This window comes from Anneissia japonica, unplaced genomic scaffold (genome assembly GCF_011630105.1).
Source record: "Anneissia japonica isolate Jap-2015-1 unplaced genomic scaffold, ASM1163010v1 scaffold287712_len2945570_cov188, whole genome shotgun sequence".
Lineage (NCBI taxonomy): Eukaryota > Metazoa > Echinodermata > Crinoidea > Comatulida > Comatulidae > Anneissia > Anneissia japonica.
Window position 1 is genome coordinate 984,676 of NW_022704401.1, and position 14,026 is coordinate 998,701.

General features: G+C 34.3%; 1 protein-coding gene across 1 annotated transcript in view; it reads right to left on the reverse strand.

Annotated features, from left to right (window-relative positions):
• Positions 1-14,026, reverse strand: part of LOC117104682 (kielin/chordin-like protein) — a 62,404-nt gene that overhangs the window by 10,867 nt on the left and 37,511 nt on the right. Inside the window, exons 33-55 of the mRNA XM_033245565.1 lie at positions 13,423-13,603; positions 12,630-12,712; positions 10,940-11,042; positions 9,938-10,108; positions 9,635-9,717; positions 9,335-9,431; positions 9,059-9,235; positions 8,562-8,650; positions 8,004-8,180; positions 7,156-7,246; positions 6,391-6,473; positions 6,112-6,217; positions 5,540-5,677; positions 5,023-5,105; positions 4,432-4,525; positions 4,158-4,243; positions 3,602-3,692; positions 3,196-3,278; positions 2,956-3,049; positions 2,716-2,798; positions 1,894-2,058; positions 1,323-1,416; positions 193-275 (exon numbers count right to left, since the gene is read on the reverse strand). Of these exons, the coding sequence (XP_033101456.1) occupies positions 193-275; positions 1,323-1,416; positions 1,894-2,058; positions 2,716-2,798; positions 2,956-3,049; positions 3,196-3,278; positions 3,602-3,692; positions 4,158-4,243; positions 4,432-4,525; positions 5,023-5,105; positions 5,540-5,677; positions 6,112-6,217; positions 6,391-6,473; positions 7,156-7,246; positions 8,004-8,180; positions 8,562-8,650; positions 9,059-9,235; positions 9,335-9,431; positions 9,635-9,717; positions 9,938-10,108; positions 10,940-11,042; positions 12,630-12,712; positions 13,423-13,603 (2,535 nt within the window). The remainder of the gene's footprint in view (positions 1-192; positions 276-1,322; positions 1,417-1,893; positions 2,059-2,715; positions 2,799-2,955; positions 3,050-3,195; positions 3,279-3,601; positions 3,693-4,157; positions 4,244-4,431; positions 4,526-5,022; positions 5,106-5,539; positions 5,678-6,111; positions 6,218-6,390; positions 6,474-7,155; positions 7,247-8,003; positions 8,181-8,561; positions 8,651-9,058; positions 9,236-9,334; positions 9,432-9,634; positions 9,718-9,937; positions 10,109-10,939; positions 11,043-12,629; positions 12,713-13,422; positions 13,604-14,026) is intronic.

The window sequence follows — 14,026 nt, forward strand, 5'->3', positions numbered from 1 at the left end:
CTCTAAGAGTGCTGTAATTTCACTTTCCAATAACTTAGGCTTGAAATGTCCAATTTCAATGAATGACCCCTCATTTTAAAGATCACATACTCAGGTATCTGAAAATACTAATAACTTGAATTTCAATTTTTGCTACAACTTAGCCATTTTGATACAACGTGCCTCGTATGTATCATATACCGTAGTACTCACATGGCAGTTACAAGACAGACAAGGGTTAGACTTAGCTTTCCATGATTCTCCACTAGCATACTCAACATTCTCATAGATACAACCTATATAATACAAAAAAAAACATCATAATTCTTTAAATATACATAATAAAAAAATATTCAATCAAAAGTTATCTCTTATATTTCATTCTTTATTTATTTGTTTAATTATTCAATAACATTATTTTTAAAAATCTAATAACTTTTAAATTATACATAATAAAAAATATCCAATCAAATGTTCTCATATACAGTATTTCATTTATTTATTTAACCATTTAAAAACATTATATAAATATCTAATATTTTTTAAATTATACATACAGGTAATAAACAAATATTCAAATAAATGTTATCTCTTATATTTCATTTTTTAATATTATTTTTAAAATCTAATAGTTTTTAAATTATACATAATAAAAAAATATTTCAACTATTTAAAAATCTAATAATTCTTTAATTATACATAATAAAAAAATATTCAATTAAATGTTATATCTGTTATCTTATAATGTTATCTTATATTTCATTTTTAATTTAATTATTTAAAAACACTATTTAAAAAACCTAGTCCAATACATCATTGACTTTTCTTAGGTTATGCTTATGTTCAATAATGATTAAGTCCTGTTTATACTTCAACGATAACGATAAAAAATCTAAAAAGCAATTGTTCATATAGAAAATAAAAGAAATAAGAGAAGTTTCTACACTAGAACGATTTGATAACGATTTATCAGTTATGCGATAACAATATATTTTGACAAATCAAATCAGATGACGTCATAATCATGGAAAAACATTAAAATTGTAGTAGTAGCAACGATTTTATCGTTTTTACATGGTTATGATGTCATCTGATTTGATTTGTTAAAATATTTTGTTATCGTATACACGATAAATCGTTATCAAATCGTCCTAGTGTAAAAACTTTTTTTTCTATATGAACAACCGTTTTTTAGTTCTTTTTATCGTTATCGTTGAAGTATAAAGAGGCCTTTACAATGCCTAAAAAGTGTTATCCTCCAAAACCAAACATTATGAGGAAGGGAAGGGGGGGGGGGTTGGTAGAAGACAGGATGGGGTTGAGCATATCACTTGATCACTTACCTCTACATTTTTCACAGCATTCTCCTGGGACTTGTACTTTATCCAGACAAGTGAGTTGGGGGCACGTTTTTACAATGCACTGAATGTTGCCTTCCTTTAAACAGAAACACTATCAAAGTTAATATGGAATAAACGGAAGCATTTGTCTCAATACAGTTAATATAAAAGATGATTGACAATTAAAAAAAAAAACAATTATAACTTACTCCAACCATTATCACCATATATATTTGGGAAAAGGAATATGGAACACACATCTTTCAGAAAGTGTGCATCCACTAGTGTACGATCCCCACGAATTTTCTAAGCAAACAGATTACACTGTTTCAATGTGTGTTTGAATCAGAAAAATATCATAAGAGTGATGATTTATCCTACCTGACATGTTATCGTACTGAATACTCAGTAGATTGTCAAATACTTGTGAACAAAATTACAGATTGCAGTGGGGTAGTTAAAATCACCTCATATCTCCAACTTTCTCTATCAATACCCCTCCCCATGTAAATACACCATTGCTAATGAACTATATATATATATTCTCTTGCTACATAATTTATTCTCAGCTTACTGAACAAAGACAGTTCCTGCAGTTATCAGGTCTGAAGTTTTCACCATTGTTGTAGATTTTCTCCTCAAACAGGCAACTCTCACATAGAGGGCAGCATGCACCTGGGACTGGGTGGCTGCAATCTGCTTCCTGGCACTCAAGTCGTCCACAAGAAACTGTTGAACCCTGATGAAGAAAAACATTGATAAATGGAGAAGTGACAAAAATCATGGAGAAATACATACATTAAAGCAATTATATAGCCCTACTTCATGATGATCCAAGTGCTTCAAGTGTGGACTTGCTCCTACAGTAACTTCCTTCTCCCCTACTGGTCTCTTCATGTCTGAGCTACCAAGTAAACCACAACTAGCTACACTTGTCTGTGCACCACAGGGGCTGTATAGACCAGTACACTGGGGTAACCCCTCTACTTGTCTCGAAAGATGTACTGGGTTTTTTAGAGTGCACATGAACCAATTCTATACACTGGGCCTATGGTCCATAGTCCTTATCCAAGAAGACTTGTTCACCTCCAGAACCAGACGAGTGCAGTTCAAACCAGCACCTTTGCCTTAACCGCTTGGCCATTCAACTCGTCCCAGATATGAATGGGTGGATAGGGTAAATGTGAGCAGAAAAATGTTAGACAGATTTTAGACAAGAGGTGGGTTGAACAGTCCATTAAATTGTTATGACCAACTGAGACCCTTGTGCTTTTCAGGACCACTAAAAGGTGAAATAATCATGCTGGGCAAGGAGAAATTTAACCCCATTCATTACCTAAAAACCTGAAGCAGATAAGTGTGTACCGGCATTTTAGATAGGAACAATAATACTTACTATACATTCACATTGAGTACAGGAATCACCTTCAACCAGCCAAGATGCGCCATCTAAATATTCATATCCACGGAACATGCAAACTTAGGAAAAAAAAGAACAAGCATTATTGCATTAAAAATTGAACAACGTTTGGTTTTGTGCTACGTCAGACCATTAGAATATGTATGTTGCTAAAAACCAATATTGAACTATTTCAAATATGCATAAAGTAGAATAAAAATAAAACACAATACCTACCGGGACACATCTGGCAGCATTGGTTGGGCACATTGATAGGGTTCGGACATGGCAGAAGTGGACATTGAACTTGGTCGCAGACTACATTACCATTCTAATAAGACAGATAAAATTAATAATGGAAATGTTTGTTTGTTAATGATTGGAACCTCAGTATTACAGTAAACGTTATACAAAATCAAACATAAATAATGACAAAAATAAAGAACAGGAAATCTAAATAAGAAGAATACTGCCTACCTGACAAATGCATTCTTGACAGTTATTATTTTGTGGTACAAACACTTCATTATTTTGATACACAATTCCATTATAGTAACAGTCTGGAAGAAAATAAAAAAAAGCCAATTTCTATTTAGTAATACAGCTGTACATTCAGTAAACAGAACAAATAGAACATAGTGTACACATAACTATTACATTATAGTCATAGGTGGTAAATTACAAAGGGAGTAATCCACATTAAAATGGAGGAAAACAACAATAAATAGTCCAGAAATAGGGTAAACTACAATAAGATGATAACCTAAAAACAAGAAAAAAGCAATGAAATATTGAAATTTCAGAAGACAGGATAAATCATTATATAAGCCTAAGGTTGTATATAGCACTGCATAACAGCACTTGAAACATTTTGCATATTTACCTATGCAGGTAGGACAGCAGTCGCCTGGCTGTAGTTGAGGGTGAGTACAATATTGTTGACATTGAACTGTTTTACAGAAAACTTGGCCATTCTGAAAGAAAAATGCATGAATTTAAAGCATAATCATTACAAAATCAATGCATGTGTAGATAAGCAGATGTGTGTATTGAGATGTAGGTAAGCACATGTGAATATTGCAGGTGTGGGTATGCAGGTGTGAAATACAGGTGTACGTAAGCATATGTGGGTATGTAGGTGTGGGTATGCAGATGATCATGTGGGTATGCAGATGATCATGTGGGTATGCAGGTGTGGGTAAGTAGTGAGTAGTAGAATAAAAGCTGTGAGCTTTTAGTGGCTGAAGCCAGGGGCCTGGGACATTCATTATAACTTTTTCCAGCCATTTTGAGAAGCAGTAAAAAACACCAAAATTAATACGCCCATAAAATATAAAAAGCGCCGAAGCAGGTGGGGGCTTTCCCACATACCCCACTGGGCTCTACACAAACCCAGTCTTTGTAACGCCACTGGTGTTATTGATTAATGTATGACTTACCCTACATGTACATGAGGCACATGGATCAGATGCTGGTGTGTAGGTCTCACCATTATCAACTTCTAAACCATCAACATTGCACGTTCCTATGTGTAGAAAGTAATATGATATGAAGAAAATATAGTAAAAGCATTACCTTATACTTCACAATATAAAATCTAAGTGTAGTATAATTAAAAGTTGTGTTAAAAAAGTGTTCCTATGTTTTAAAGACAATGAATAATACTAAAGAATTAAATACACAAAAGAAATGCGAGCAAGGTAAGTCACTTACCAATGCAAATTGGACAACACTGACCAGCAGGCACGACGGGATTTCTACATTGTGGTGCCTCGCAGACTGGATGAGAGCAATTTACAGTTCCATTCTACAACCAAAAAAACATGTTCTATATTAATAATAATAATAATAATAACAACAATAATAATGTAGGTTTTTTATATAGCGCTCTATACAAGTCTCAGAGTGCTTTTCAACATTATTTACCCAGTCAATCTAAATGATTTTAGAAGGATTATAAGGATGGGCAATGTGATGATGATAATAGTAACAATGATGTTGGAAATGATGATGATATTGATGATGATACTAAGGCCAAAAAAAATAAATTGTTTGTTTGCCCTCCTCCACCCGCCTCTAACTCATTCCAATCAGCAGCCAGCATCTCTACCCAAACATATAAGTATTTCCCGTTTGGAATTTCTGCAGATATTATTAAGCTTAAACATATATGTTAGTGTTTTTTTTGGATATCCTTGGGGGGCATTTTATATTTTATTTGACTTTCACCTAAAATGTTGCAATAAAATAAAATGTTATGACGATATAGCTCATATAATGATGATGATGGAGGTTAAAACTCACGCTACACTGACAGCTTCTGCAACCATCAGCTGGATCTGAAAACACATCTCCATTGGCCCAAGGCTTACCATTGTATGTGCAGCCTAAAACAATTCAAAATATACAAGTAACTCAAAAAAAAAAATATATATATTTATTTAAAATCAAATACATTAAAACAGAATTTTCTTTGGGAAAGTTCTGCAAAGAAATTCTCAGCATCTAACCTCAGAATCTAAGAACATATGTGTGTAGAACATCAGAATTCTTTATATACATTTATACCGTATTTTATCAGTGTAATAAATGACTTATATTATCATTAAACTTTAAATGTATGCTCATACATTCATAGGTTACAGTATATCTATATTAAATGGTATGCACCAGTATGTTGCAACGTTTTTCACTGTATGTATGAATGTTAGGAACTTTGAACGACCAATGTAATTTCCGTGAGGACAAATAAATTTGACTCTGATTCTGAATCAGGACAATATTCACAAAATAGACTCATAAATAATGTGACATGTCTCACCGTTGCATTCCATGCAGCACATTCCACGACCAGGATGTGGACACGAGGGCAGTACACACTCCCTGCGGCTACATGACCACTGTCCATTCACGCAATTACATTCTTCACACGGATCGAGTTCCTCTCGGTCACTGCAGCCTTTAAACGAAAATTAACCAAATGAAACATAATACACTAAATGAAATCACAATGCCACAAAGTAACAATGTTACAGAGTAACAATGTTACAGAGTAAAAATGTTGCAGAGTAGCAACGTTACAGAGCAACAATGTTACAGCGTAACAATGTTACAGAGTAGCAATGCTACAGAGTAACAATGTTGCAGAGTAACAATGTTGCAGAGTAACAATGTTGCAGAGTAACAATGTTGCAGAGTAACAATGGTACAGAGTAACAATGTTATAGAGTAACAATCTTAGAGTAACAATCTTACAGAGTAACAATGTTACAAATTAGCAATGTCATAGAGTAACAATGTTGCAGAGTAACAATGTTGCAGAGTAACACTGTTACAGAGTAACAGACAATATTAGCTAAGTAATCTGTAAGCCCCCACGTTTTATATCCTTACCCATTTTTCTGCAAGATGGACAGCACTCTCCAGGCAACTTAATAGGGTCAAGGCACATGGGGGACAGAGTAGGACACTGCTTATCTGTGCATCGTACATATCCATCCTAGAATTAAATAAGAAGATTGAGATTAATATGTTGATGACAAGACAGAGTTACATGATTTGACAGAGCTGAACAGATAGACACACAAATAGAGAATTAGACATATAGAAACAAAATGTGACGTAAATTGACAGTAATAAAAAAGAAGTCCTAAAATATAAATATGAACTTACAAGGCAGAGACAATCCTGGCACTTATCATTCGGATTGTCAAATATCTGTCCATTTCGAGCAACCACCTCATCCAACATACAATCTATCAACAGATACGAGCATTGCTATTACGAATCATAGAATTGATTGAGCGTAATTATGTATCTTACTGTAATAAAATAACTGCTGGTCAAATAAGAGTACACCAGAATCTAGATTGGCTGAAAAAGTCTTTTTATTTATAAAACTTTTCAATCTGGACAATGTTCATGTAGCGTCTTTGATCATATTATTGAGCAGCAGCCCATAATAGTGGTAGTGTAAATATTCTAAATATTCTTAGCCCTTTTTTTAAAAAACATTTTGAACTACTGTATGCTACACTGCACTTCATATAAATAAAACAACTAATCAGTTAAAATCGAACACGATCCCTACATGGTTAAACTCTTTAGAGGGTTAATGTTTTAAAAAACACTTTTAGTGTGAAAGTTTACAACACACAGTAGAGAATTAATTGCGTACAATTATCTATATGGATAAATTCCAGTGGAAATCTCAAAAGTGTTGAAATCTAGAAAAACCCCTTTTGGGTTAACACTTAGAAGAATCTCTAGAGGGTGAAATTAGTGAAATCCCTGAAGAATAAACATCGAGTAAGATTTTCTAGAGGGTGAAATTTGGATGAAAATTCACAGAAAACAAAAATTTGCCAAATTCCTTAGTGAAAATTTACAAAAAAAGCTCAGAGTTCAGTTAGTAGGAAATCTGAAATGAAGTCTAACCATTGCACTCTCTGCAACCACAACGATCAGTGGCAGGATGCGTACACAGAGCTGTCATACACTGTTTGGTGGCACAGTTTACATTGCCATTCTAAATTAAAACAAACAACAGAAAAATATAATTAAATTTTGTTTAATGTTTGAAGTGAAATTAATTGGACTGGATATCTCGACAAACATGTACTGTAAATGTAATAGCATATTACAATACTTTTGTTATTAAAATGTGAAAGCGGTTTGGCACAGCAGTTGCATTTCAACAACCTCCAGGTTGGGGTTCAATCGCACATCGGCCATTCTGCTTCTGTACTAGGGCAAAGTGCTTTACCTACAGTTGTTTTTCTTTATCAAAGGAATAAAAGTGAGTACCTGGTAGTTCAAACACAAATACACTGATTACCAGATGCAGCATTATAACATTCTTGCTAGAGAGCCAAGTATGTGTTCCATATGTGTTTGATTCAATGACCGATGTGGTATGAAGCAATATACAACGATTATCAAATTTTCTTTGACAAAAACTGATGCATGCCCATATATAGTCACGATGTGCCTATATAAGGTCATGATGTGATGTCATCATGACCATATTTAGGCATGTCACATGTTTTCGTCAAACAAAATTTGATAGTCTGGACAGGACTTAAGACTAAGGTCAACATATTTTTTTTGAACTTTGAAATATGTTTGATTAGACTTTCTCTGATCAAACATTATATTAAATTTTAAAATTAACTGGGTTTCTACATGTGACTTTAAATAAATATATAAAATTTTAAAATAAAAAACAAAACAACCTATTAAAACAACTTTGAAAAACAAAAGCTTTTAAACATCCCAAAACTTACCAAACACATACACTGGCGACAAATGTCCAGGGTATCGTTAAATGTTTCCCCATTTCTGTAATGACGACCCTCATATAAGCAATCATTGCACACTGGACAACACTGGCTGGCTTCTTTAACAGGGTGGAAACATGGCTGAGAGGGGCAAGTGGTTTTCTCACAATTCACAAACCCTCTCTGAGAATAGAATAAATACCTTAGTAGAGCAGTCTACTTAGTAAGAAGCACAATATGTACATAAGGGTGACAGTATGTTGATAAAGGCGACAGCATGGTGATCGACCTATACAAGCTTAACAACCGATCAATCAGAAAAGGGTCAGGGATAAGCGCTTGTCCCAAAAATACATGTGTTCTCTCACAAACGTACATGTTCTGTATATATATGAAGCACTGGGATGGATAACTCCATTTTTATGTACTTTTTTTAGTCAGGTGACAAGGGGTTGGAAAATTAACAGGTTAAATGGCAAGACAAGATATCTGGGTGGTGGCATGCCTAGAGTAGTAACGTACTAGATAACACAACAACACCTCTAATGTCTAGGCAACACCTACTGTGCATGTACAAATCTGACACGGATCACTGCTGTCAGCAGGAAAAGTAGTTCCAGTTGTGTAGTCAATACCAGCATACGTACACCCATCTGAAAAATAGCAAATATGAGGTTTGCTATCCCAAACTCCAGCATACTGTTGCTAAATGTTAAACTGAGTAATTACCATAAGAATGTAGCAGTATTGCATACTTTAGCACAGAGACGCTGTAATACTTTTAACCATAACTAAAAGTGAGTTGATTTCAGTAAATTACCAATCATTTTAAAGCATATAATGTGGAGAATATGAATATATTAAAAAGTAAATATTCTTGTTTTGGTCACCGATGATGATTTTGGCATGGTTAGCCCCATATCAATAAAAATGATGCACAAAATAATTCCTACAATTTAAATATTTCCACATTTTTCAGCAGATTTCTACTTTTAAACCTCTAATACCTATGAATGATTTACTAAAGCAATAAAGACAGAAACAATAAAAAAAAATTGTACCTTCACAAGTGAGGCAACACTGCCCTCGCAAGGGGTATGGACAATTTGTTGAGGGACATGGTATAATTTGGCAGGTTCTCAGGCCATTATCACAGTAGCAATTTTCGCAATTGTTTTTTGGGTTTGGAATGCTTTCCCCAGATGGAAATTGTACACCATGGAGAACGCACGGATAATCTGGAATATACAATTAAAACCACGTTATAGACAAGTGTGATGTACAGAATAAAAATTAAAATAACACAATTATGAATAATTTGCATAAAATTACCTCACCTTCAATACAGGTGGCACAGCATTCCCCTGGTGGTTTCCTTTGGTTACGGCAGGCGAGGTCAGGGCAAATTATGTCCTCACACTCAATATTGCCACCCTAAAAAAACAATAATAATAATAATAGTAATATACCAACTATATAAAGCATCCTATACTTCATTACAATACCCAGTTGGCTAAACTGGTGATAATTCACTCAGAGATGGTACATATTATGTAGCAGCAAGAAAAAAAAAATCAGAAAATATTACAGAACAGTAGAAAAGTCAGAAATTGACTATAGAATTAAGCTGGTCTTACATTGCAACGGCATCTACGGCATTTGTCGCTGGGATCCTCAAAGTCTTGGCCTTCTCTTATATCAACACTTCCATAGGAACAACCTGAATGACATTTCATTTTGTATATATTCCTAAATGTACAGTTGATAGTAAATAGTAGTTATGGAAAAAACTTAATATTCTGTACATATATTAAATTAAAGTATGAATAGACGCGATACAATATATTTTTTTTAAATTCTATTTTTAAGTTTCCCGCATTACAAATCATTTAAATCTTTTACCAAATAAATTTTAAAAACAATTACATACAAAAACTCACCATCACATGTTGGGCAGCATTCCCTAACAATAGGATTGCGGCAGTTGACTGGCAGACACTCTCGTGGCTGACACTCAACAAATCCAACAAGACACAGACAAGTATTGCAATTATCACGTGGATCAGGGAACGAGTCGCCGTTGCGATATACTCTACCACCATATGTGCAATCTATGTTGACAAAAGCATAATTTAAGTGTTAAAATTGATTATGAGAACTACTATTTACTATCAACTGTACAGTTATATTTTGAATAATAAATAAGTAAATAAATAAATAAAAGTCAATGAGAACAGATAGAATTAACAAAATAATAATAAGGCCAACAAAAAAAATCTTGTGATTTTTTTGGGAAAATATACAAAATGTTAAGTAGGTAGGACCAATTATGTGTCTATGCCTAAAAAGTAGAAAATACACAAAAAAAAAAAACAAAGACCATTTAAAAATCTATAGTGAAGAGCAAAACGTTTGCATAACACTGTCGCATCGCCTACCGTACAGCAAGATAGGCCAATTCCAGCTTTTTTTAGCTCATTAAAGAAATATTTTTCACTCCTCCAAACAAAATAATTTAAAAAAATAAAAAATAAAATGCCGAACCCCAAATTACGTACATTTTGGGTGGGTCGGGCGTGACCAACACAAAATTTTTTTTTTGTTTGGCCTAGTGAGAAAAACAGTGTGAACAAGGATGTTTAAATTGTTAATGGCAGAAACAGTTGTAGTTATAGATATATGGTAATAACATGATGATGACATAATCAATGTCGAAATATTGAATCCCGACACGATGGTATGCATTTCGATACGTGGATAACAATGTGTCTTTAAAGCCCCATTCCCGGCAAAATATCAGTTTTTAGGAAAAATCTGATTTTCATATGTTATAAAGATTTATATATATAATATGAAATTGATAGTTTAACTGAATTTAGACATTCCTAAACATAACTTTCTAAAATGTCAAAAAAGTGTTTTTGAGAAAACTGAGAACTTACCGAGGCACCTGGGACAGCATTCACCCTGGGCTACTCTGGGAACAATTGATCCTGGACAAGACACAGGTGAACACGGACGATCCTGACATTCAACCTCTCCATTCTACACAAAAGAAAACACACATGGCATCAATTCTGGTCTGAGCCATTACAATGATTCCATATAGAATTTTAAAATAAAATTTGAGTATTACTTATGTCTCTACAATATGAGGCTTGCCATTGCACAACCAGCATACTGTTGCTAAATGTTAAATTAAGTAATTAGCATAAAAATGTAGCAGTACAGAGAAGCCACAATACTTTTACTCATAACTTATTAAGTCAATTCTAGTAAATGACCCATCATATTTAAAGCTCATGAAAAGCCTCATATTAAAATATTTATATACAGATGCCATCAGGCAAGATTAATACAATAATTATTCTGTATAACAAAATTCAGTTCAAGATAGAGCTAATACCTGATTCAAACATTAAGTGCTAAGTATTAACAGCAATATCTGTTCCAATATTTTCCAAAAGAGATTACTCATATTCACATGACTATTGATACAGAGACAGTGAAGAAAATAAAAATCCCAAAGTAGAAGATAAACTCTCTGTTATCATGTTCACAGATCTTTGCTAAATATCTTTTGAGTCCTCGCTTTTTAACCAAGTTGCCTTTTGTCTTCTTACAAGCATATGTACTCTCATGAACAAAACATCCAGGGATGTCACCAGCTTTTTGGAGTGCCGGTCGGCGATCATCCCACGTTTTCCCGGGGAAGGGGTGGGGCGACCCCCCCCCCGTTTTCCCGAGGAAGTGGTCGCCGTATTCGTGGAAGCTCTTAAAAACCAAAAGGCCTAAGTCAAGCAGGCCTAGGCCCAAGGCTAGCTGATGATTTTTTTAGGCTAGGCCCAGGTAGGCCTAGTCCTACCTAGGCCAGAATTTGAGGAATGCAACAAAACATGCTTTGTTTTAGATTAAAAAATAATAATGAACAAATCCCGGCGACAAAGTGTCGATCCGACTGTAATTTCACATGTTTGACGATTACCACGATGAATGTGTATGTCACTGATTCATGTGCACTCATGTATATATTTTTTGTCCATTTACACATTATATATCAATTATAACTAAAAGTGAAAAACTTAAAATACAAAATGAAAACAAAGTATAGAAATAATAAACATAAATCAGGTTTCGTAAATTTTTAATAATCTTCCTGCCCTGGATCATGCTCTCATAATAAAACACTTGAATGGTCACGATTTCAACTTTAACCTTTGAATGTGTACAGCAACCGTGTCATGCCGGCGCGCCCACGACGTTCGCTATGACAGGGGCAGTGCAGTATTTTGTTACAATTAACGTAACCACGGAAACATTTATTGTATTCTTCTTGTCTTTATCTATTAATTTAGCTTGTCTATTGTGTTTAGGTAAACTAATTATTTTGTTACAATTTGTAAACTGTTGAAATAATAGTGGTGGTCGGGAGCCTGTAAATCCTGGTCGGAAATGACGAGTGCTGGACGGGCCCGTCCACCCCCGACCAGCGTGGTGATATCCCTGAACATCCTTGCTAGGGAAAATATCCTTGCTACAATTGTTAATATTGTTACATTTCTATCATCTGAATTTGAGTATTAGACAGGTAAAGGTAGTAATAACAACACACTGGGGGCGTCAATTACTTACCAGGCAAACACACTGCCTGCACTGGTCAAACGGATCTTCAAACGACTGACGATTTTCATATTCAAGTCCATGGTATGTACATCCTAAACAACAGAAGCAATAGTTTACATAAATTTTAATATCGATCAGTAAATTTCAGTTAGATATATATATAACACTGATTATAGACCATTTTATTGGGTATATATTGAAACAGTGGCGTCAACATCTTACAACTCACTGGTGGACTTCCAGCGGCCTAGCCTAGCCTGAGCAGCTAGCTGTTGTCGGATAGATCGCCGCGCGCACACTGGTAACTATGTGGCGCAAAGTGCGTAGGCCTCTGGAAGTCCCCCAGTCTTAGTTGCCGGTTATAGGAAATTTTCATTTCAAATTTCGCGAAAATGGTCTACATCCAACCAGTCAATCAAGCATTATGCATAACCAAAACAGGAAACGGAATGAAACTAGATTGATTTAATGTTTTAATTCAATTTTTTGTGCTTTGTCTGACAGTAGCCTACAAATATTTAGGAGGTTTGGGGGTGCAGATCTCATCATTTGGGACTCTTGATGTGCAACAACAAGGTTTCCTTATGAGGCTTGGAAGGCAAAGTAAATTTTTGGTAAGAGAAAAATATCCAAGTATATTTACAAGGATCAGAACTACTAGGCCTTCGTAAAATATATTACCTGCTCTACACACTTCTATTATCTTCAACACCAGGATTATATAGCCACATATATGTCTATTTTTTGGAACATGTTTTAGAGTATAAAACCGAACGAAGTAACCCATGATAATTTTCTGCACTTACAATGCACTGGCACCGCCTACACTGGTCCGTTGGGTCAACAAACACTTGCCCATTCCTGATGAACCGCTGATCATACAAACAGTGATCACAGAGAGGACAGCAGGCAGCCGGGTCTTTGTAAGGATGCGTACATGGAGTTGATGGGCAGGATTGTTCTTGACATTGCACTCTCCCACTCTGCCATAATGAACCAAGTTGAAATAATAAAATATAGTATAATCCAACAGATAATGATAATTTGAGTACAATTATTTCTATTAAAAAACAAAATAATATTATATGATATGGTAACTATATGAATTACAGCATAGTAATAATACAAATAAACAGCTGTTTGAAATAAAATGCCACCCAATAATTTGAACATCTTAATTGGTAAGAAGATTTTTAAATAATTTTCGGATTAAAGTAAACAAGATAAGCAAAAGTTAATAATAGATTTAGTTAGCACTTAATCTTCAATATAAATAGAGTACTGTAATTTGTGTGTACCTGGAAGATAAGTCATAATTTCATAATTCTATGCCAAAACAAAAAAATAAGATAGTAGCCGACAAAGGAAAATATCCCTGTACAAGAGTTGATTACAATATACATTCT